We start from the raw sequence: 26,708 nt of genomic DNA, 5'->3' as shown, positions 1-26,708 counted from the left end.
TTCAGCCCGATGGCTGAAACTGGGTCGGTTTTAACAAATACTTTTGAAACAGGTCGTTTTTTTGCTAATATGTTTGAAAAAGGGTCGGTTTTGAAAATTTTGTTCATGAAACAAATATTATCCTAGCCCAATAGACACATGTTTGATATGATGAACCACATAAAGTGAAGAATTAGTGAACTTGAACCAAAAGCATAAAAGGCAACCATCACTATGTTGACAGGTATAGTACCTCTTAAATATTCAGGTACATAACCTGCGTATCAATACACAGCTTTATGGGATTTATTATAAAGAGGAAACAAGGTGGGGTAGGGGGTAAAATATTGTTCCAAGTATTTTTCTCTTTTTATAATGGATTTGCTCATGAACATCCTCATGTATTCACCCCCAACAAACAGAGACAATGAGGTACAAGGTCTGCAAAATGAAAAAGGACATTACTTCGTTCTAAATTCCCAGTCTAGGAGGTATTTAAACTAAAAATTCAAATACATGGATCTAATGCCTATTTGAGGATATCCAAAAAAGAACTTAACATCGTATAATCTTATTTGTCATAGAACTGACTGGTTTGGTACAAGAAATATGTGAAGGGGAGAGCGAGGAGAGGCAACACAGACTCTAAGAACTCCTAAAAATATCAACATTCCGACCTAAGCTGAGGTAAAAGAAAAGGAGAAACAAACTTAGAAGGAGAAAAGAAGATTTTTAACAGTTTTGATGCGTTCCTCACGATTGCACGGCCAGCCTACGGAGATGCTCGCAGAATACTTGAAGGCTCACATCATCTGTGAAGATTACATCTGCACCTGGAGACATCTCATGCGCTGAGTTGTAGTTAGCCGATGGGTTCAACTTCACCAATAGAAATCTCGCCTGCAGATTATACCAAGAATTTAGTGTGCTCTACAATTACAAAAATCTAAAAGTCAACAGCACTAGGGTTCTTATATATATGATTATATATATATATATATATAATATATATATATATATATATATATATATATATATATATATTAAGATTAATGGGTATCCTTGTCATAGGAGGACATTTTCTCTCCTTGTCGCCTATGTGGGCACAATCCCCACCATCCTCATAAAATAGGCACAAATCCCCACCAACTCACACCCCTTCTCCTACTTTATGAATGATGGGGATTGTGCCGCATAGGCGGTCGCAGGAGGAAATCCCCTCCTATGACAAGGATACTCATTAATCTCTATATAATAAGAGAGAGAGAGAGTAAGACTTCTTATCAACTTAAGTTGATGTCCCACCAAACTTCCTAGGCACTTATTTATTAATATAAAAACATTTTCACTATCATGCAAGGGATCTAGGCATATGAGTGGCTAAAAAGTTTTGGTGGACAACTTTTTACTATCCACTTAAGTTGAACATAAGTTTTGCTATATATATATATAATATATATATATATATATATAAACAAGGTTCAGAAACCTCAACATTATGCAATTTTATTATTTTCTTAAGGAATACTCGAAGACGAATTGGGGAAGCAACAAATATTATGTTCTGCATGATTAGATAATTCTTATGTTATCTACATAATATCTATAAATATCTATAGATTTTTGCTCAATAAGTTTGTCCTAAAGATATCATGCATAAAACATAGAAGACATTATCAAGTTATTTTAAAAACAAGAACAAAAATAATGGTTTTACATCATTAACCAAAGATAAAGACACAAACAACATGACTAGACATAAAAAAGAAAAGGACAATAGGAAGACGAGGAAAACACTCAAAACTAAGATCACTCATTAACATCGTCATAAGCTCAAATAAAAGAATAATATCCTTAAAAATAGCCAATCACAACCCATAATCAGATACCTAAGTGACAGGGAATCCTATCCAACTCACAAAACATCAACTTTCTAAAGGATAAGAACATGAAACAGTAATTGAAGCTGTCTGCTCATGATCACAATATTCTCTCAAAGCCAGAAGGTCACAGCAAGACATTTCTATGAGATCCTAACGCTCAATTACTACAGGCTACAGCTAGATCTATCATCTGATAGCTGATGGCTTCTCAAGTAAGTCATCCTGTATACAACAAATTATTTTAGCACCCCTAAATTGAGTATATCCAACAGAATATCCCATAAATTATCTATAGATTGCAAATAGCACCTTATAGAGATTAAAATTGACTCCATGACAAAAATAAGTTCTCTCAATAAGAGCTGAATTTATCCCCAGATGGGGCAATGCCATTCACATTCCTTGGTGGTTTATAACCATAAATCTTTCAGAAGGTGGATTCCTCTTCAAAGAGTGCATAACCGCAAGGATATCACATTAATCGTCAATTTCGGATCCAATTCGGTGCTCTCCTTGGGAGGCATCAGGAAGGAATTGGAATGTAATAATTTTGATTCATACACATGAAAAGGTTCTCTACTGGGTCAAATGTTGTACATAGGGGATAGGGATAAAGGAAGAATCTTTTGAGGAATTGGCCATGACATATCTGATCCATACATAATATCATGTAAATTGATACAAATTTTTGACTGCTACTTAATATCAGCAATGGGTCTGAAAAAGTATCTAAAAGGGTGAAATTTAGATATTTGCACCCTGTCGATGGGTCTGAAAAAGTATCTAAAAGGGTGAAATTTAGATATTTGCACCCTGTCTAAGTAAGAAACTATATGTTTGGAACAGATTCCATTTTGAGAGATTTGAAAAGGCACTGTCTCATTAAAAGGTTCGGGAAACAAGATTATCTATGTACCTGAGAGCCATGTTGATCACAGACAACTAATCTGGGAACTGGAAAACGATCCTTGATGATCATTTGTGCTTCATCTAGCGGTGCTTGCAATAGCTGAGCAAAAGCCTGGAAACAAAATAGATATAATGAGATGCATAAATCACCACAGCTACGTCTAATTCAACATAAAGATTGATGCAAATGAAATTATCGAAATAGAAAAAGAGAGTCTAATGCAAGCATGTGGGCAATAGTTCTTCTGCTGAAGAGCTTGGCAGGTTTTCGTTGTTGCCCCCAGCTTAAGCTTAAGAATGATAGACCTCTTCCCAACCAAGAAATGTTGAAAACCATCAAAACCATGACTATGGGGCCGTCCAAGTTAGCCGCTGGATGCTCACATATTGCAGATTCTATTCTCACACAATATCTCAAATGATTTGAAAGAGGGACAAGAATCAACAGAATTCAGGAATCACGATAAGCTAAGAGGAAAGATGCCCACTGTCAGATAACCAAACAGCTTGGATAAGTTAATTTCAATTTTCTCCTAAATTAACATATAGATAATATGTGAGAACCCAATCATTCACCTAGATGATATAAAATGTGTCAAAACCGTCACGAATATTTTCATTATTAATTCAAATATCTGTGACCACAGGTAGATGTCCCTTCAAACACTAAAAAAACATCAACTGCATTTATCTGTACTTCCATAAGAACCAATTGACATTTTTGTAGGAAGATTTATCCGTCAAATTGGCACAATCTGAAATGAAATTGGTTGTGAAACTTTTAGAGACAATCAAAGCTTGAACTCAGACATATTGTGCTAGCCTCAAGGCATTTGAAAATCACATTAATGAACAGTGTTTAGAGGACTAGAATTTACAATGCTTGGATGAAATCCTAAAACTCCCTATCCCAAATTGTAATAGAGAAGAGAGAAGTTCCCCATATCAAGTTCTCTTTCTTGCATAGTTGCATACTTGGATAAGTTAATTTCAATTTTCTCCTAAATTAACATATAGATAATATGTGAGAACCCAATAATTCACCTAGATGATATAAAATGTGTCAAAACCTTCACGAATATTCTCATTATTAATTCAAATATCTGTGACCACAGGTAGATGTCCCTTCAAACACTAAAAAACATCAACTGCATTTATCTATACTTCCATAAGGACCAATTGACATTTTTGTAGGAAGATTTATCTGTCAAATTGGCACAATGTGAAATAAAATTGGTTGTGAAACTTTTAGAGACAATCAAAGCTTGAACTCAGACATATTGTGCTAGCCTCAAGGCATTCGAAAATCACATTAATGAACAGTGTTTAGAGGACTAGAATTTACAATGCTTGGATGAAATCCTAAAACTCCCTATCCCAAATTGTAATAGAGAAGAGAGAAGTTCCCCATCTCAAGTTCTCTTTCTTGCATAGTTGCATACTTGCATCCAAAAATTTCGGAGGCCACGCTAGTTTCATTTCAGCCTCATTCCTTTCCCCCAGCAATACATTTGTCTCACCCAAACATTGCTAGCCTGGTACCGCCGGGAATGGTCACTGATGTTAAGATTTGACCTCGAAGATCAACAACGCCAGGCAATTCCTCCGCTAAGACTCTGGCCTCTAAGATTAATAACAGCAGACATTGTCAAGGCAAGCTGCAACCAAGGAATCCCACTGTTCGGCCTGAGAAACCTCCAAAGTGAAGGCACTCATAGAAATGATGGCACCCTCACATCTAACCCTCGGCCTGTAACCATTTCTGCTGCGAGGGGTCAATAGATCCCAGCTGGAGGCAATAAGGCTCATTCTATGCCATCCATCACAGTAAAACAATCACATTACTATGGAAAGCCTTTCTGCTGCTACCAGCAATCCACTCTATTTTTGTCATTGTCAGATAACCATATAGCCACATTGCCGGTGACTGCTGGTGCTGTTCATGTAACTTGAGGCCATAACCATTGCCACCATATGTCATTCCTGATTGTTTGCAGTAAACCCATCATCGTCAACCACCCTGATGTCACTTAGGACCCTCGTTGTCTTCATTGTTAAAAGCCCACCCACAATCACTGAGGTGATCACTCTCGCTGCTGAGAAACCTGACCACCTCGGCCCGAACCCAGTTGCCATTTGAGGCTAAAAACATTTGTGGTTCTAAATATATGACCAATTCTTTTTGTGGAGCTTACACAACTTTAGTGTGTGATCCACAACCACCATGATAAAGAAAAAAGGTTATGATGCTAATAATAATGAGATAATACTTAGTTCTGGGTAAATCATTGGAGGCTTCTGGCAAGCAAAGGGCCAGAAAAAAACATGAAGATATAGATAATTGGTTTACTCTCTCCAGAAGTCATACTAATCATCCTAATCAACGAAAACTCACTACTCACAAAAAATATGTGGCTAATGCTATTAAGTTATGAGTCCTCTACTGCAACATAGTCCAATATCTATGAAATTAACCCTAAAGAGCAGTTATTAGAGCATTTTATTAACCAAAGAGATGAATGTTGATAGAGGTTAATGGCGAAAACGATTTCTTTAGTCCACCCTGAAATTCAGGATGAAGGCTTTATTGTTCTTGTTATTACACTTCAGCTAAAAGCAAGAAACAACAACAGCTAGCATTATCAAGAACTTAAACATGAATTTGCAAAGGAAATTCATGTCGCATGTGTCAAATGACATGGCAAGTTGCATAGAGATAGAGATTGCTGATAAAGAGCAGCTAAATAAGCTAAATTGTTAACAATGCTTGCCACAAAGTTACCTGATGTTCAGGCTGATTATGGTAACCCAAATTACGCCACTGAGCAATTGTCATACCATGAAAAACAACAACACTAAAATATGCATCAAGCAAGAGTATCCGATCTGCAGCAATAGATGCTACATCCAATAGCGCAGGAGTTGGCGGTCCATTAAAAGAATAGGCAAGCAGTGAAGGCTGAATCATGCCAGCAGAATTGGTAATGCTTTCCCGGTTCAACAACATACGGAAATAAGCAGTTTCATCGGGACTGTTGTTGAAAACCTACAGTAGTAAAGCATGTTACAAACTAGTGAAAAATGTGCATACTTCAGATTTGAAAATAATGTTGCAAATCACCTGTACAAATTGCGACCGCCGCAGATTAAACATGAACTGTGGGAATAGTGAAAAATTTGGGTTAATTACAAAAGAAGAAGGATCGTCTTTTCTATAATCACCAAACCGTGAACATAGACGAATGAGTGACCTATCCAACCACCGCGTTGCATCAAACTCTTCCTGATAAAAAAAACAGAAAACAGTTTTATAATTATAAGATGACTGAAACAAAATATGCTTATGAAATCATGAAAAATGAAATCCTAATGAAACAATTCTTCAGTGCAAAAGGAAACGGAAATGTTACCTACAGAAAATTAAGTAGTTTTTAAGTTTGTGCCAGTGTCTCATGGTTACCAAATATAACAGGGTTTGGTGTATATGAAAGAACATGGAGCAGTAGAAAGTGTTGACTACTTTTCTCACGAAACCATAGTGTGAATTATTGAATTATATTTTAATCTCAGAAAAATAAAGCATAACCCCGGAGCAATAATCTACAAAGAAGTATAGTGATTTAACAAAAGCAAGCAACAAGAAAGCTACAATCTATCCATCAAAGTGACCAGAGTCTACCTCCATTTCCATTTTCAAGGAGATATATCTTGCTAGTACAACAGCTGCAGTCTCTTGGTCAAACCCGTCCACCAATTCCTGCATTTGGAATGAATTTTCATTATCAACAGAGCGAAACCATAAATGTGAAGTATAATGGTGAATACATATGGACAACATAATGTCTATTACTTGACTACAAGCTTATGGAATATGAAGGTTAAATGTCCAGCAGCCCTAGGAAAAAAGCACCTATTCCCAAATAAAGCTGCCATTGTGGTGCTAGCTAAGTTGCCGGCGGGCAGTTAGGAACATCAAGATATGCGGAAATATTTTCCTAAGAAATACATCTTGTGTTGTGTGAGAGCAAATTCGGCAAACTCATCATTGTCCGGATGGATAACACTCACATTTCGGCCTTCGGAACATATGCTTCCTTTAAATAGACAAGTCCCACACTGAACGTCTGGTCAAACACTATTGACCTGCCTTTCTGTATAGTGACCTGTCTCGCTTCATTCAAATTCAGGACTATGAATAATTAGGATTTAAAAACCCCTGAATTCTTCATGTAAAACTTAAGGGCTTCATTGTCACAAAAAAAAGTTGGGAACGTCTTAGAAGAGAAGAGCAAACTTGAGGGCATTCTTATCAAAAAAAGAAAGTTGAGGTTTCTTAAAAGAAAGGGGTAAAACTTAGGGGCTTTTACTGTCAAAAAAGAGAAGTTGGAGGCTTCTTAGAAAAGAAGGGTAGAACTTAGGGGTTCTCTAGACTACGTTCGCTTATACATCATGAACGAAGCGACAATAAAATATTATGTTATTGATCATGCCTATAACAGAAAGGGTGAAAGCAAAAATATGATTTAAGCATCAAACAGCATCCAAGATTCTGAACCGGAAAAGGTGCTAAGAAGTGGGTGGCTGGGGCTTTTCATTATAAACGGTAAAATACACTTCGAAAAATTTTGAAGGGTACAAAACAAAACCGTAGGAAGGTTAAGAAAAGTTATAACTAACCTCCGTGTTAGAAGAGTCATCAACCCATTTTCTCATAACAGTTGTAACTCGTAGCCTCATTTGACCTTCAGAGTTTTGGTAACTACAAAGAAATGAATGCTGTAGTTACAAGCAATATGACTACACAAGAAATAAATAGAAAAAACCAGAAATGCCAATAAATAACATACTTCGTAACAAACTGTATGTACAACTGCTGATTTGGAATTCCCGGCTGATTTGATTTATCACTGGGTGATATATCAAAGAATACCGTCAAACAAGTACGCCTATCTAGTCCACACATTTTCCACTGGCTGGTATTTCCTTGCCCAACCACTGTATCAGCACAAAGAGCTCCTTTCTGCATGCATGACAACTCACATTGACTCAAATGAATTTTAAGATAATTGAAAGAAGTAGCTGCAAAAGATTTTCGTCTTATCTTATCAATCAACAATAAAGTGTTTTTGCAGAGAGAGAACCTTTTCCAAAGATGTACATGGACCAATGATACCCTGAATCTTGATGTCCTTAGAACAGTTGATCTCAAGTGTACCGCTGAAACAAAAATCATCATGAGCATTACACGGCTTATTGGTCATGAAACATCAAAATAGTAGTCTGAGAAGACGAAATAAACTTGACCAATGAAATCTAGGAAGATGTGATGTTTTCTGTGCGCATTGTTACAGCACCATAAACATCCTTGCAACCAAATTCTATTTTATCAAACCATAGATGGAAATGCAGAGGTGAACTCAAGCTGCGGAAAATGGAAGTAGGTGTATATATATTCATTATAAACAAATCCTTGCAGCATTTAGACACTAAAACAAAGAATGGGTGTATCTAGTATATATAACTTATCATATTGAGAAGTGAACTTCCTTATGATGATAAAAGCAAAATGCTCCAAGTGGTTAGACATGTTATCTCTTTCAGGCAAAAATATGATATGGTGTTAATGGCAGTGATCTAGGAAGGTGTTGATGATGGCATTTCTATCAGATGAATTTTACCCAGACAGCTATATGACTTCAACGTCTTCTATATCATGTGAACTGAAGGTGGGCTTAATTGTACTGTGTTGCGCAAGAAAAAGTGAACAATGAAAAATGACAAGAGAGCTATAAGAATAAAATGCGAGCTGGGGGAAGAAGTACATCACAGTTAAAAGAAGGTATGGTCCAGAAAAAAAGGATTATGGATAAGCTGCATCCCTGACCCAACAGTAAAAAAGTATCCAAATATTGCAGTGTTTACCTAACAAGAATACCAAAGGATTTCATGGTTCCAAATGCAAATGAAGTATGCCTGCTACCCAGCAGTTAGGAAGAAATAGCAGTATTTGCCCACAGCAAACATATTGTTACACATGGCCATTCAATATTTATTTTCTTTTAAATATATGGATTAATTCGTGAGACCAAAAACAGATAGTCAAAGGCTATAAAACAACTGGGAAGAACAAATTCAATTACTGCTAAAATAGGAGCAGAGTCAACGACATACTATAACTGCAGGATGCATCTGGTTCAGTAATAGTTTTATGACTTTTAACCATACCCACATTCAGTCAATTTGTTAACAGATTGTCGATGGATTAAGTGATCCAATCAGGATTAAGACTTGGTAAGAAGGTTAATGTAGATAACAAATACCACTGGAGTGCGAAATTGACAGCTTCATCCTAGATTGTATTATGATTGTAAGGATCACAAGGTAACCTCATCAAAGATAGTAGAGGTGGATAAATATTTCAAGGTTAGGAATTGGCCACAATAAACAGGAATTTTAGATGACTTGATGAAAAGCAACAGGCAACAGAGATGGTGTACTGAAGGCAACTCAACTCAAAGAAATTTGTATCGAAATGTAAACATATGCTAAACTAGAAAGACAAATGGATATTGGCAAGTATGAAGATTCTCTACTCAAAATGTCAGCTTTATCAGGAGCTAATAACTAAATACAACTTAAATTTCTGACCACAACTTTATTAAAGCAAAGGTTGAAATTTACGTTGTCTGATATGAATTACATCTCCATGTACAAAAAATAAGGACCAATCAACTTGCCAAAATATAGGGGGCATACTTGACATATCCCCTAAGTTGCATGGAAACGGGTACAGGTACTGGTACGGGTGCGGGTGCGGGTACGGGACACGGCAAAACTGTAAAATGTAGGGTACGGGGACACGACTACATATATATATTGAATTAATACTGTACATAAGATAAAAATTTTCCCCTTCATGTGTCATTAGAATTAAAATTCCGATCACATTTTTGAGTTTCTTTTATCATATTGATTATCGTGAATTATAAACTACTCATTTTTTTTACTAGACATCTAAACGATCCATTAACTATATAGTTTTAAACTTGGGTATGGACTGAAACGAATCTGACCCGTATCTCATTAGTTTCAAATGACGGATGTGAAGTGTAAGCTTTACGTCCAGGAAGTCTTTGACAAGTGTTTTAAATTAACATATATCATATAATTGAGTACATGTTGTAATAAATTCATGCATATATTCAAGAAGTGTCCATGAAGTTTGGGTACGGGAAAGTGTCGGGTACGTGTCCGGTACGGGTACGGCTTCATTGTAGAAGTACCCGGGTAACATAGCATATCCCCAAGAAAGCAATGAATACTTACTTGAATGAAAGGCCAAGAGACTTTTCACTATCCTCAAATATTCGCTTGAAAGATTCTTTGAAAACCGGATGACCAAAACTCTCTGCTAGAACAACAAGACCACCTGTCCTTTCAACAACAACTTTCATCTCTGCAACCCCAACCTGGATGAGGTTACAATCAAGTGAAGAGTTTATCAGTTAAGCTATTGGTCAAATATAACAAAAGAAAGGCATGCACAATCGAAAATGAATTACTAGGAAAGGCAAAACCAAAATACAGTTTTGTGGACAAAATGGTGTTTCTGTTTACAAAAATGTAAAAAATCTGCAGAATGCAAATTCTTGTTACCAGCATTTAAAACGATAATTAATGCAGTCATCCTTCGAGCTTGGAAACTTAATGACCAAATGACATAACTCTTCTCTAGAACTCCAGCTTCTTTCTTTACCAGTTATTGGTATCTCGAAATTCTGACATTTACACTAAAGTCTCTATAGGATAACTTAAAATTGGCTACTTTTATGATGTAATTTTGCTCGCAGTTCAGCTCCAAAGTAACTGCAAAGCTGAGCAGTTAACAAAGTAATAGAGGAGACCCAAAAGTCAAAACCATCCTTAAGTGATGATGAAATAACAAAACAGAGAAAGACGAACAGGCAAAAGTTAAGGATGTGTCTGGATACCATGGTGATTTTTTTGTGGTGTTTTTCTACGAAAACACAACACTGTGGTGATTTTTTTTTTTTGTGGTGCTTTTCTACAAAAACACAACACCATAGTGTTTTTCTCCAAAACCATTTTCAAAACACCATAGTGAGTTTGTTTTGCCAAAGCTAGTTTGACCCTTTCTATACATATAGTATAATATTAATTCAAGTCAAAACCATCCTTAAGTGGTGATGAAATAAAAAAAAAGAGAAAGATGAGCGGGCAAAAGTTAAGGGTGTGTTTGGATACCATGGTGTTTTTTTTTTCTATGAAAACACAACACCATGGTGTTTTTCTCCAAATCCGTTTTCAAAACACTAGGTGAGGTTGTTTTGTCAAAGCTAGTTTGACCGTTTCTATACATATAGTGTAATATCTGTCAATGGGCGCAGATTTTATAAAAAAACATAAAATTAAAAATATTTAGGAGAGTTTTAAGAGAGTTGGAGAGATTGACAAATTCAGAGAGCAAGAGAGAAAGAGAGCTCAAATTGAGAGAGTGTATTATGTTCTTCTCTTGTAGCGTAATACTATAGTCTGGCTTCCATGCATCTAGGCTTAATCTTTCTAGACTTGGTAATGTTAATGGATTTCTAGGAAAGCACTTTCATAGGATACACTTGTTAGAAAAAATGATTCTAAAAAATTTCACACATATCTGGTGGCAATGAGACTGATAGAGAGCATAACTTTGGATCAAAATAAAGAGCTTGTGATCAACCATGATGAATCTAATTGCTGCCATTTGCATGTACGGGCAAATGGTAGAAAGCAACTAGAGCCCCAAATCACAATTCACAAAGTAAGAGGATCCTACCATATAGTTAACACAAAATAACTACAGGCCAAAGTGTAATACCATGAAGCTCTCCTACACTATGAAAATAGTTCATAGATGAATGGAGATAAAGATTGCCACACGAATCTGCAATTGTTTCCGATACATGAAACGGGATGCTATAGTAAATTAGTAAATCTTATATTGCATAGTGCTAGTTAAAAATCATAAGATTATCTCATAATAAAACACGCATAATTAACAAAAATGCAAAGAAATGACCTATACCTGATCGAGTGCAGATGCAAAAACATCCAAAACATGACCCTGGCTAACCAGCTGTTTGGCAAGGTTATCATAAAACTTCACGGCTTTGTGAAAATGCGGAGTTGCGTCTTTATCAAGATCTTTATGTGAGCGGACGGGTTCTGAGAGATCTTTAGACACAATCTACACATAATAGGTCTAATAAGTTACGAAGTGTTATTGTTCGATCCAATTCAGTGAAAGAGAAACATTAGATATACTAACCATCCCCGGGCCCTCAGTACACGGCCCACCAACCAAGGCTATGATTCTAGCCCCAGTGCCCGGCAAGCAAGCACCCAGCAGTCCAGCAGCAACACTCAGAGCGACACCCGTGCATCGCAGAGCCCGGTGCCCAGCCTCCACAGGCCATTGATCCGTCTGCATCTCATCCAACAACTGCACACAAAAAAACCAACAACAATAAACAAACATACAATCTCAAGACCCAAATCGTTTCCTTCTCAAAAGAAATCTTACAGCACTGAGCGTGTACTCGCAATCTGAAGCCGGCAACAGAAACCGATTCACCGACGAAGACCCCATCACATTCTGCTGCTGCACCATCGGCATCCCATTTGGCTGCACACCGCCTTTCACAAGCCCTCTCCCCGCCAACGACAGTCCCAACTGTTCCAAGATCTCATCTTTCGAGATCTCCTTAGTCCCCCTAAACACATACAGCTTGGAAATATCGGCAAAGCCCAACTCATGCAAATGCACCTGCGTCCCATAAGTAATCAACCCAACTAGGGCATTCTCGGGCAGCAATCCAATCGCCCACCGCATTGCCAACTCGCCCGCCGCATCGCCGACTTCGCAAATTCGAGCTCCTCCTCGATGAGACACGTATCGAGGACAAAAAGAAACACCGGCGGCAGAGCGGGGCCCACGGCCGACGAATCGAGGGCATACTCGACGGTGGAGCACTGATTGTAGAGCTCTCCGGGGACATTGGACTCCGAGATCCCGGCGTAATGATGGGGGAACTGGTTTCGGGAGAAGCAGAGAGGGCAGATCCAGATCTTGGCGTTGAAATCGACGCTGCAGTAAGGGTTGAGGACGGCGGAGCACGGGGGCTTGCATCGGAGAGGGGCGTAGGGGAGGGTGACGAGATCGGGACTGGATCGGATCGGGGCGATCGAGGCGGCGATAGGAACCACGCATTTCGAAGCCTCAACCTTAGATCGGGGTTCCACGTCATTGCGGACGCCGTCGGGCCCGTCGGGGATGCGGCGGTGGCGGGACGGGGCGCGCCGCGGTGGTAGTCTCCGCCATGGATTGGGGATCGAAGGGGAGAAGCAGAGACGAAGAGAGAGAAGAAAAAATGGAGGTTTTTCTTTTTAGGTTATTTTTTACCCCTGGATCTTTTATTTGAATCTTCGGGCCGACTCGAGCTTTTGGTGAGGTGCGGTCACCGAGGTGATGTTACCAATGAGGTCATGAGGACATGTTTTTGTAGAGGTCCAAGGGGGTTGAATGATTTAGGGAGGAAGTTAACCTTCGGGGCCGCCGGACTGAATCTCGGAGAAGATTGGGTAGCGCCTGCTCTACGGTGGATTTGGGCTCTAATGGAATTGGGCTTTCTAAAGTTCAGGTTTGTGATTGTTAGGCACCGCAGTATTTGTGTTACTCACCCCTGGGCCCACGACGTCTCTGCTCTCAATTTCTAATTGTTAAGCATTATAATTCTTATGATATTCACTTAGGGTATGTTCGTTTGCCTTAAAAAAATGGGAAATCAAAGAAATAGAAAACTATTTCTAAGAAGAATTGTTTTGGTAGTGTTTGGTTTGCTAAAAAAGAAGGAAATCAAAGAAATGAGGATAAGATGAGATGAGTTGTCATCTTATTATAGGATGATGTGAGTGTTTTTTTAAGAAAACTTGTTTTGAGATTTCTTGGTTGGCGAAAAAAATAAGGAAATGAATTATAAGAAACATATTTCTTGTAATAGGTTGTTTTCTTTTGTTTGGTTATTTCTTAAAAATAAGAAAATAGATGGGATGAGATGAGTTGTCATTATATTATTGGATGATGTGACACACACTTAAGGAAATTGTTTTCCTAGCTTTTTGAGAAGAAAACAAAGAAATGAAATATTAATGAGATGAGATGAGTTGTCACAATCTTATTGGGTGATGTGAGTGATTTTTAAATATGAGATGAGATGAGTTGGGTGATGTTGTGGATGAAAATAATATTTTAATCAAGAAATGGAAATGAAAAAGGTGAAAATCTCAAAAAGTACTATTTATTCCATTTCCATCCCTAAAACTCAGCCACAACATTCAATAAAATATTATTTCCATCCAACAACTTATCCACATCATCTAATAAAATATTATTTTCATCTAACAACTCATCCATCACATCTAATAAAATATTATTTTCATCTAACAACTCATCCATCACATCTAATAAAATATTATTTTCATCCAAACATCACTCAACTCATCTCTTTTCATCATTTCAAATCACTCACATCATTGAATAAAATATTATAACAATTCACCTCATCTCATTAACATTTCATTTCTTCCATTTCATCCCAAAAAGTTGTGAAAACACATTTCTTAATCTTTCTTCACATCAACCAATAATACAATGACATCTCATCTCATCTCATTTCATTTCTTATTTTTAAGAATGAACCGAACAAAAGAAAACAAGAAAACTACAGGAAATAGGTTTCTTATAATTCATTTCCTTATTTTTTTCGCCAACCGAACAACATCAAAACTAGTTTTCTTAAAAAATCACTCACATCATCCAATAATAATGTGACAACTCATCTCATCTCATCTCCATTTCTTTGATTTCCTTTTTTTTAGCCAACCAAACAATTCAAAAACCCATTTTTCTTAGAAATAGTTTTCTATTTCTTTGATTTCCCATTTTTTTAAGGCAAACGAACAGGCCCTTTTTGGTTTTTTAGGAAATAACCGAACAGACCCTTAGTCTATACTTTAGGGGGTTAAGGGGCGGACTCTAGAGGTTTACTTATAGTTAGCACTAAGGGGGGTTATTGGTTGGGATAAATTAGGGCCAAGGGGGAAAAGTGTTCCAACGGAACAATTTTACCCCTTTGGGATATTTTGAGTGGGGTAAAGTGGGATAAAGTGTGATAATAGGATAATTTCATCATTTGATTTGACAATTCATGTGGTATAATTGATGATGTGGCACCTTATTAAAATATTATTTTATTTTATTTTAAAATATAATATATTGTACTATACTTACAAATTACTATTATTAATTATTATATTGTATTGTATTATATTATATTAGCATGCTATACTATATATAATAATTAATATAATATAATATTAATATATTTAATATAATATTTTAATAATATAATATTTAATATAATACATTATTTTATTTATACAAAAATATAATATGTTATACAATAATTACTAATTAACATTATATTAGTATGCTACATTATATAATAATTAATATAATATATGAATAATATATTTAATATAATATTTTAATAATATATTATTTAATTTAATATATTATAATATAGTATCATAGGATATAATATAAAATATTATAATATTTTACTTTATTCAATGTAATATTTTTAAAATTTTATATTAAAATTAAAATATAATATAACATATTTAATATATGTTATTATATAATATTATTAATATATGTTAGTATAATATAATATATGTTATTAAAATGTTAATATATGTTATTATATAATATTATTAATATATGTTATTAAAATTTTAATATATGTTATTAAATATTATATGATATTATAATAAATACGTTATACTATAATTACTAATTAATATTATATAATAATATATTACATAATATTATTAATATATTATGTTATTAAAATATTATATAATATTATAGTAAATACGTTATACTATAATTACTATTATATAATATTATTAATATATGTTATTAAATTATGTTATTAAAATATTAATATATTTTATATTTTATATTTTATATATCATATCATATATTTATAATATAATTAGCGTGTATTAGTTAAGTAATAAAAAAATATTTTAAAATTATCCTAATTGCCTTCAAAGTGGAACAACATTGTTCCAATATGAAGGATGGGGTAAATTTGGGATAATTATGAGGAAGGGATGGAGGGGATCTTTATATAGTTGGTGTAATTTAGGGGAAAGTGGAGTATTTGTCCCCCAATTATCCAAACAAACCAATAACACCACAAAATTGACTCCAATTCCAATTACCCCAATGAATAACACCAAAAAGTGATGTTCTAAAAATTATCACATTATCCCCAAATTACACCAATAAATAACCCCCCCTAAGAGCCAATTTGGCAAATGGATGTTTTTCTTTGGCACATTTTGGCCTGCTTTTTTTTTATAACCAAGCCGGAATCGAACCTAAGACTATAAGAGACATATTGAAACGGTCTAATCATTTGAGCCATCGACATGTTGTGCGCGGCGCGGAAGCGGTCGAATCACACAATCCAAAGAGAGATCACAACCAAATAAACAAGCACAATCACCAAATAACACAAGAGATTTACGTGGTTCGGCAAGTTGCCTATGTCCACGGGGCAAGAAGGGGATGGGTTTTCACTAATAGAGAAAGAATACAAACTGATATTACAAATCACTCAAATGAACAAACTAATCTCACCAACAAGCTCTTAATCTCTCCAAACAAACCCAAAACAAATAGCTCAGAAAATACATCTTTTCTGTGCTCCAAATATCCCCAATTTTTTTTTCTCCTATTCTCTCTTCCAATTATTCCATATATATAGAAATACTAAAATCATAAACATACTAGGAATTCTAAACCAAAAACTAAATCAAATTAGGAAGTCTAATAACCTATTACCAAAATAGATTAGGAATCCTAATAACCTCATATTACCAAAATAGATTAGGAATCCTAACAACCTCATGTTACCAAAATAGATTAGGAATCCGCTATCCAACAATTCTTCACCTCGGCAAAGTTTCCCCAAAACTGAGCCGACACCAATACCAACCAAACGTCTCATTTGTTGCGTCCAGTACGAAGTGGAACAAATCTACGACAACGGACTCAATCCACAACAAGTCGAGAACCCAAACGAGAATGCGAACAAACTCCAAATATCGATATCAACTCACCAAACCGACTGCATTATAAATGACTGCCTACATATCCTCTTGCCCAAGGAATCAAGCCTTCACGTAGTTCATCAAAACGGCCTCCAAAGGCCTCAATCCACTAGAAGAGTTCGCAACCCTTGTCCAACATCACGATCAAGTCTACGGCTGATAGCACCTCAAATGGCGCCAAACTGAAATAATCCAAACATCTCCACCTGAAATGAACCAATGGCCATATCCAGACTATATCTATCAGCTGTACTCGAATCAATTAACCTATCATCTGCATCCAAATCAACATGATTCCCAATCTGTGTCACATCAGCTAGAATCCTAAATGATACAGTATGATCTAGAGTTTCCACCCAACGTGGAGTAGCATCACTCTCCACCCGCTGTGATATCCCAAAGATCTGATCATCACTCTTCACCTGCCGAGAGTCAAACGTGACATACCTGCTCAGAATAAAGTCAAAAGCCAATACCTGATAATCAAACACGCCTCTGAATCCTAAATATGTTATCGGATCAAATCTCACATCCACGATGTGACCAAGTGCTGGGTAACCAAACATCTGACACAACCCAAAATCTGAAGCAGCTCCACCAGATCCCATATCTCTACATGCAGCAGTCGGAAACCTATAACTGAGATGACCCAAATATGTCGAAGCTCCAAAACCAATGCCAATGCTCGACATCAAATGTCTATCCTCCTACAGAAAGGAACAACTCCCCAAATCTGTCATCTCATCACGTCGCCTCAAAGTTTCCACACCAATGAAGTGTCTCCTATTGACGTGAGCTCAGCACAATTGCAAGAAAGAATCCCTACCATAATAAGAACGTCGGGTTACCTTTCTACCAACACACTTCCTCCATCTGTTGCTGGCTTCTAGGACTTCACACCAACGAGACTTGGTTGTAACCTACCAATGCCTAGAGCAATCCTCAACTGCGGAAACTACATACCTATTACCTCCTAATGATGCTCTCTTGGAAGGCCCCCGAATGCCTGAATGAACACCCCTCAGAAGACCCCTCGAATGATGGATAGAAGTGCCAAACTCCACCTCGGTCTTCTTGCTCATACCAATTGTTTTCAGCGAAAGTCGTTTCCATTGTCGATTCTATTAAAACTTCAGTTGTTTACAGAAAATTACAATGAAAATAAGCAAAAATACAACTCTTGAGAAAATAACACAGAAATTGTTTATCAACTTCTGCTTTTGTGGAACTTTGCCTGTGTCGGGAGTGCTTTGGCTCGTGGACCACCGATTCACAGATCGTGAGGGGGTTTAAAGATCATTCCTTCGTTTATCAAAGTAAGAATGAAAATCAACGAATATCTTATCGATGTAAGATATTCACTCTTTCAAAGATCAAGTTTGAGCTTAGATCTCTAGGAATCACCAAACGTTGTTTATGAAAGGTGAAAATTCTCTCTCTCTTCCTCAATCTAGGAATCACCAAACGTTGTTTATGAAAGGTGAAAATTCTCTCTCTCTTCCTCAAGATTATCGAAAGCCCAAGTCTTTATGCTCCAATCTTTATGAAAGGTGAAAATTCTCTCTCTCTTCCTCAAGATTATCGAAAGCCCAAGTCTTTATGCTCCAATCTACTCTCTCTGTCCTTTATTTCGTGTTTGGGGAGGTATTTATAGGGGTAGGAATGCATAACAGTAGAAACGGGGGCGAGATAACTGACCAAACGACTGTTCTTTGGCCGCGCCAGTCCATGCTGCCGCGGCTATTGGCGCGACAGTATGGACTGCCGCGGCCAAAGGAGCGGTTACCACCACGTTTTATCGTGCCTGAAACTGTTCTCCTACGACCTTTAACCACCTTTTTCGTGGTTTAACTGCTTGTCCACATCAGCACACGTTCTATTTCTGATATGCCGCCATGTGGGCTTCAAAAAATCATCGTATAACTGCCTTGTAACCGCCGCAGCACCCCCCTATAATAGCCGCGGCACCATAGGCTGCCGCGCCTTAGCCGCGGCACCATGGACTGCCGCGCCTTAGCCGCGGCACCATGTGCTGTCTGTTGGTGTGTACATGTTGTCTCACTTCCTTTGAATGATTCTCTCTGATTAAGAGAATGGCGTTTATCGTCTTCTCTATGCCTTGGGTGGTATTTGGATGTCTGTAAGCATTTTTTGACGCCTACAGTCATCTCTGCATTCTAATGCTAAAACACGAAGGTCATCCTCACATTCTAATTCTAAAACGCGGAGGTCCATCCCCTCGTTCCAATGCTAAAATGCGGAGGTCCACCCCTAGGTTCCAACTCTAAAACGCGGAGGTCCACCCCCACGTTCCACGGGAGATGTATGTGTTCAAATACCCAAGGAATTATTGTGTATGCACAGTGTTTCTGCGCGTCAGAGTGGACTATGGTGTGTTAACTGCCACGCCAGCCTCTACTGCCGCACTTGAGCACGCCAGCGTAGACTGCCGTGCTCGAGCGTGACAGTGTCGAGTGCCTCGCAGCGCTTCGGCCAGTCGGGTTTATAAGACCGATTTGGGCCTTTTCGGGTCATTCTTCCCCGCTTCTCTGAGTTCGAAATCTCTTCAAATACCACTATAAAAGGACTTTTCTGGCTTTTCCCCTCTCCACCTCTTCATATTTGGGTTATTTCTTGCTCGAACAAGATCTAGGGTTTTGAGTTCTCCTTGATTCTGAGCCTTTCCTTCGATCAAAATTTGATTTCATCCAACCCCTGGTAAAACCGCACCCCTATGTCGTATTCTAGGGTTTTATTTTGATCTTTGCTTGAGGTTTCATATAAAACCCTAACTTTTCTTGTCTTTTAGGTTGATTTCACCATGTCTCCTAAGAGATCTAGGGTTCCCAAAGGCAAATTTGCGGCTACAGCATCTGAGGAGACAGAGGCAGCTGCTACGTCATTCGGGGGTACATTTTTTTAACTTTTCTCTGTCCAGAATTGATAGCTTTGTGTATGTGACCTCGTTTGTCGCCTTTGAGAGGCATCCGGGAAGAGTTGACATCCTCCTTCGAGGGGATTGACGCTGCAAAATACATATCTTGTTTAATCAAGACATGTACCACAGCCAAAACATGAATTTGGCTCAAACTCATGGCTCTTTGAAGTCTGGAGTTGCTGTTCAGTTACCGTGGCAACACGTATTGCCGCGGCTGAGCGCGACAGCATACACTGCCGCGGTAACGCGCGGCAGTGAATACCACCGCGGCTACTTAGGGCAGGGGTTTTGCTCTGTTAGCCTCTTTTATTCAACTGTTTTCCAACTTTTCTCTGCAGTTCCCTTTTCTTCTGTGGTCTTTTCTGATAGAGAAGACCCAGGCCAGAGTGGTATTCTTCATGCCTCCTTCAACGATGATTTTCTGGTTAGAGAGGCCCGTCAGTTTAGTGAGGGTTGTGACAATAGCGTTCTTGGATTGATTCGTGAAGGAAGTCGTCGCACTCTGCGTGCTTTGCTGACCGACTCACCCCTAACTCCCATTCGAGATTCCACCGAACCGTTAAAGAAGCCTGATTATTTGTTCGGGGATTCGATTGAAGATCCGGATAATCTTTGCCGTGGTCCCGAAATTTGGTTGAATGAACACGAAGGTGATTTTCTATTCCTTCCCCCATTCCCTCGACAGTATTCCATTCTGAAATTAAGGAATTTGGCCGTTTCGAGGAAAATGTCGTGGCACTTGACAGATAATCATGAACGCGTCCACTGCGGGTTCATTGGTAGGGATATTAGTGCTCCTGGCTCCAGTGGTCGATACACTATTCATGGTCTTCATCCCGGGATACTTGGACCAGATAGTGGGCCTCAGAATGAACTGATGATAAATGCCAACACGGTAAAGAATAGGCTTGCTCGGATCGGCAGAGAATTTCCCCTTCCGAAATTCAGATGCTATGGATGGGTTCATTCTCTTCAAGACAAATGGTGGTCTAGGATGACCAACTATGTACTCAATCGTTGGGGTTAGGAGTTAGCGAATTTGGTATTATACGCTCCAATCCGAGCCAGCATGCATGGTCTCCCGATAAGTGTAGATCATTTTCTCGTATTGTTCGAGTCTTATAATCCAGATACCAATACATTTTTTACCAAGTATGGGGAGTTAGGGCTTCCGCTCCACGAAATGATGAAAGTATCTGGATTGCCATTGGGGAATACTCCTTATTAAGAATATCTTCCTAACAATCGTCAACTTATGAAGATGAAGAAGGCTGGCTCTCCTGCTTATGACATTCTCTGGGAATTAACTTGTTATTACCAGACAGCGATAGCCAGGATCGAGGTAAAGAGTAAGAAGGCAGCTCGAGTCAGTCTAAAGCAGTTCGCCGATTACTTATTCCAGAATCTCAAAAGCCCGATCGGTGAATCTGTCTGCGAATCACCTATTCTGACCCCTTCTGATGTTAATAAGCTAATCACAAAGATTAATGCTCAGTCTTATAGAACCGAGTCATCCCAAGGTGGCTTTCTTAGAGGCACAAAATTCAGTACTTTCTTGTGGTAATCCACAAAGAGAATGAGGCATGAGACCCTCCTTTCCGGCTATCTGGCTAAAGAAATGTGTAGTGCCGCATCAGTCTTCTGAGGCGCTTCCTCTTGAGGTTCTCTTTCCCGCCATGCAACTAGCCATCGGAGGTAGGTTATCTTTACTCTCCGCCATGATTGCTGACATCCACAACGGTTTGCGTAACCTGGCTAACACCTTTACAAAAGTGGATGTTGAGCCTTCAACTAAGATTCCCTTGTCGAGCGTTGAATTGCCATACACATACTTAATGGCGTGGCTGGTCCTTCATCGAACGGACATGATGTCAGCACCTGACGTGTCTGATCCAGAAATTCCTTTGCTGCAGCTTTTGGAAGGATGTAAATGGCTGAATCCCTCTCGACAATGGCCTGACAGGGTGAGGCAGTTTAAGAATGCTAAGTGCTGGGAATTTTATAGATGTTTCCCTCGATTTTCTGGTGCATATAATGACACGCTCATTAATGAGGAAATGCCTGGGACCAACAGGACTTCTCTCGACATGGGTAGTTTCCATTGGCTTATGAACATTCGACCAGGTTATAATGTTTTCCGGTCGAGGAACCTATGCAGGATCGAGCCTTATTTTCCTTGCCGATTTGCGCGACAATTCGGCTACGATCAATTATACGTCGGGAATCCCAATAAATGGTTGATAACCTGTGGAGGCCTTATCGATGGAGTACGAGCCTAGTTCTGGAATGTTGCTGGCTGTACCGAATCTCAATTTAGTTTGCCCGTCGCTGAGCCTGATCTTCATTTAACTTTTCTCTACCGTCGATGGATTTTAGCTGCCAACACGCCCGTCACGAAGAAAAAGATTTCTGAGCTAGAAGCGGAAGCCGTAGTTCAAAGAGCCATACCTTCCAGGAAAGGGAAGGAACCTGCTACATCTTCCCGCAAAGGAAAACAAGCAGCTGATTCCAAAGAGAGTGATGATTTCGAAACATCCAGTGAGGAGGACGAACCCATAGGCGCAGCAGGGGCTGACATTTCTCTTTCTCCCGTGGCTCACAGAACTCGTCAAGCTTCTTCACCCCAATCACCCGGTGCTCCTTCTAAGGGTATTCAGATGAGGGAGAAGAATATCCCCTTATCGTCTTCCAATAAAATGACCGTCAGATGGCCTGCCTTTGAAGAAGAAGAAGAAGAAGAAGAGGAAAATGTCACCCCACTTGTTGGCAGAAAGAGGTCCAGATCTCCTGCTTCTTCCAAGGCTTAATCCTGCCCTGTTCAAGGGTCTGAACTGCGCACTAAATTTTGTCACGAGAGTTCTGAAGTTCCTCGAGATACCCGTGTATCGAAGAAGATTAAGAAGACGGCCCATCGACAACGTAAACTTTCTCTATTATTCGAAGAGGAGTTTACTCAGGATATTCCGGCCGATGAGGGAGGTAAAATCTCATTCTTGTCTCTCTTATTTTTTTGTCTTCAAATATAGAAACTTATTTATTATTTTACTATTGCAGTGGAACCAGAAGAAGAAGGAGAAATCCTTCCTGAGCCTTCTTCTCCCGGTTTAATGGATGTTGATGAATCCGGTTTCACTCAACAAGTACATAGAGCGATGGGTGAAGAATCCATCAGCTTGGGGACCACTGTTCCTCCAGCTACTGTACCGACCTCGCCCACCACTGAGACATGTACAAATGCTTCTTTATTTGGAGGGTACTTTCGGGAGATAAGTGAATCGGAATATGTTCCTCTCCTACTAACTTGTGCGCTTTATCTTCTTTTAGTTAAACTAAAGGAGGTAGGTGTGAATAGTAGCGCTGCTGATCCCATAACTCTCACTGAAGGTAATCTTAATTTTATTTGTTTCGATTCCTTCGTACCCTTACATATGTACTAACGGGTCTTTCCGTCTCCTAGATATTCCCACTAATGAGCCAAAAGATCAGGAAGTTATTCCTGATATGGAGATTGGAGAATTCAACGAACGGGATTTTAATCTTGATATTTCTGAAGATGACCACCAGCGCATCTCTGATTTATTATCAGCCCCAGATCCGACTGCTACCGCAGGACCAACTACTAGAGTTGATTCTACTGAAGTAGGCACATCAGAAGGTATATACTTTCGGACTTAAGTCTTCAATTAAGCTCTTATTTCTTCATCTTTGTGATTAAATAAGGATTTTAGATGTAGGACTCATCTTTGTGATTAAATAAGGATTTTAGATGTAGGACCAACGAGTGAAGTTGATGCATCTACTATCATTAGCGCATGCGACCAACCTGAAGGCCTAGGTTTCCTGCTTTTAACAGGTCCCCCGGCTGGAGTTGAACCATCATCTACCGTTCCTCCGAAAGGCCTAGGTTTCCTGCTTTTAACAGGTCCCCCGGCTGGAGTTGAACCATCATCTACCGTTCCTCCGACCTCTGATATTGTCGAAGCTGAACTTGTTGCGCCTTCTGATCCGACTCCAGTTGTTCATGAAGTTGGAGGGTCGAAGGCTACCGTGGAAGAGCAATTTACTGTAACTTCGGCTCAACTTGGTACCTTTTGCCTTTAACGTGTTTCGTAGTTGAATTCATACTAGGAGAATCATTGATTCATCTCTTTCTCGTTTATAGAACTTGTTCCTCAAGAGTTTGTCGATTTGGACCCGAAGCCATCAGAAACTGCCATTGAACAACAGCCTGATGTGGTGAATCCACCGCCCAGCATTATTTCTGAACAAACTTCGGTTGCCGTGGAACGTGTCCTAGCATCGATAAGTCGAGGTAATCAAACTATAGAATTTCCTGTTGAATTTGGGATAATCCTGTTCGTTGCTATATGCGAGCATGTCTATCTTATATTCATTTCATTCGTTCACTTTGCAGCTCTTTCTTCATCATTGTCCGATCGTATTCGAGCTCTATTGGCAGATGAAGATCCGGACAAAGCTGTCCTTTGCGCTGACGTACAAAGTTTCGTCCTTTTCTTGAACATCATGGTTGATCGAATTCTCCTAAAAGGTTCACCTTTCGAGCATTTTAGGAAATCTCTCGATCGCCATGTATCAGGAATTAGAGAACACGGGTGCGCTGAATTATCCGACTCGATTGAAGCTTTCTTGATCGATCTTAAACAAAATATTGAACAGTTGCAGAATTTTCGTGTTAATGGTGCGCCTTCTTACATTGCTTCCCAAATGGACCTGAGACTACAAACATGGCGTGATTCTCATAAATCCGCTGAATTTGAACTTCAAATGCTGAAAACTCGCATTAATCAACCCCGGGTGAGCGCTGCCAAGAAGACACAAATCAAGGTAGACCTATATCGTGACTTGGAGTCGCGTCGAGCAATGAAAGCCCAATTAGAAGAGCAACTTGCCAAAGTTAGGGATGCTCTTGAAATTTTGGAGTCTGATCTAGCGGAGGTAACTCAAGCTGAGGTGAATCTATTCCGGCAGCTGAATCTTCAAGGCAATATTTTTGTTGACAAAGAACAAGAGGTTGCCAGAATTCAAGGCGTTAATGAAGAAAGTTTTAAAGCTAACTTGATACCTGAGCTCGAACTGGCTTATGTGACAGAGCTCTCCCGATTAGAGGATCAACTCCGTCATTACAAATTATTGTAATTTGAGAACATATATTTTCCATAGCTTTTTTTGAACTCTTTTGATAAATATAGTAAATTCTTTTGCTTATTGAGATTTTATTATGATTATTCAATCTTGTTCAGAATAAATTACCATAATACTTATGGGATTTTTGGCAAATCCTCAGCCATCAACGGATTTGATATGCCTTTACCGATTACCGTTTGAATCGGGCTAGTATGTGAATTATCTAAGTCCGTTTCACTTATAACGTTGCGCTAAAAGAATTAAACTCTTTTAGACTTTGAACTACAATGTTGAATATGTAGGCTACATGTGTTAGATGTAGGCTTATCTCTAATAAGGGATTGAGATAACGTCCCCTATGCATGAGCGACATGGATTTTAAAATGTAATTAGGTTGTGTTTCCTATATAGGACAACGAACTCGATATTATAAAGAAAGAATTGGGTATTCTATCTTTCAATCTCTTGTTTGTTGGTAGAGATAAACCCTAGAATCGGATAGGAATAATTTTATATTCTATCTCCTGGTCTCTTGTTTGTTGGTAGAGATAAACCCTAGAATCGGATAGGAATAAGTTTATATTCCATCTCCTGGTCTCTTGTTTGTTGGTAGAGATAAACCCAAAATCGGAGAGGAAGAATTTTATATTCTATCTCCTATTGCAAAAGAAACTCAAAGTGGGATCTCCACTTAGAGAATCTGGACTGGTTTGAATAATCCTAACTGTCATAAGGTTTGATTATTCAATTCAAAAGTGGATCTTTCGTTCACAAAACGAATCACAAGGAGATTTTGGTTGTGGTCCTAACTATAGTAAGGTTTGACCAAGTGAGAGTTTTGAGACGATCCTAACTGTAGGAAGGTTTGATCGCTCGATTTGTTGGCCTCTCGTTCATTGAAGGAATCGAGAGGGGATTTTGGCTTTGGTCCTAACTGTTTAAAGGTTTGACCTAATGAGCATTGGGAGTTTAAATGATTTTAATCCATGACAGATTTTGGTGTACCCTTCGTCGATCGATTTGATCGGTGAGGAGTTTTGTGAGGAAAGATTAACTGTTTACATATTTGAATCTCATCTCAACAAAAGCTGTAAACGAACTTTATGATAATCAAAAACATATTATTTGAAAGATCAGTTTCATATTTAGAACAATTAACTGATCTCGGGTTATCCCAAAATATCCTTTACAGGATTCTCTAGGAACTTCCCGTTTTGCATAGGTTATCCTGAAGGTATTACGGATAATATTTTTTTAGGAACTTCCCATTTATTGGCATCATTAATTTATTGCCATCCTGGGTAATCAGGCGATAAGCACCGTTTGAATAGATTATTTCTATTACAAACAGTCCTTCCCATTTGGGTTCAAATTTTCCTTTCTTCTTGGAGTTAAGGATCATAGGCCGTCTTTCAGCTAGGACTAAATCTCCTTCTTTAAAACTCCGTTGTCGAACCTTTTTGTCGAAAGCTCGGGAAATTCTGGCTTGGTAGAACTCAATATGCTGTTGAGCTTCTAAGCGCTTTTCGTCGAGCATCTCGAGTTCTTCGAGACGTTTCTGATGTTGTTCTTCGGTTGTTATCTGTGTTGCGAGAGCAATCCGAAGAGATGGA

At 38.5% G+C, this 26,708-nt stretch overlaps 1 protein-coding gene across 1 annotated transcript; it reads right to left on the bottom strand.

Moving 5' to 3' along the window:
- LOC109826438 (protein transport protein SEC23-like) lies at positions 426-18,125 on the bottom strand. Its single transcript, XM_020393470.1, is given in 15 exon segments — positions 426-879; positions 2,779-2,883; positions 5,554-5,817; positions 5,893-6,054; positions 6,451-6,528; positions 7,449-7,530; positions 7,619-7,791; positions 7,913-7,988; positions 10,098-10,240; positions 11,854-12,015; positions 12,097-12,270; positions 12,352-12,684; positions 12,687-13,210; positions 17,374-17,459; positions 18,097-18,125. Coding segments are annotated over 15 exon segments (2,538 nt in total). The 3' UTR covers positions 426-732.

The sequence above is a fragment of the Asparagus officinalis genome, chromosome 10, assembly GCF_001876935.1.
Source record: "Asparagus officinalis chromosome 10, Aspof.V1, whole genome shotgun sequence".
Taxonomy (NCBI): domain Eukaryota; kingdom Viridiplantae; phylum Streptophyta; class Magnoliopsida; order Asparagales; family Asparagaceae; genus Asparagus; species Asparagus officinalis.
This window is presented reverse-complemented; position numbering and strand designations above follow the sequence as displayed.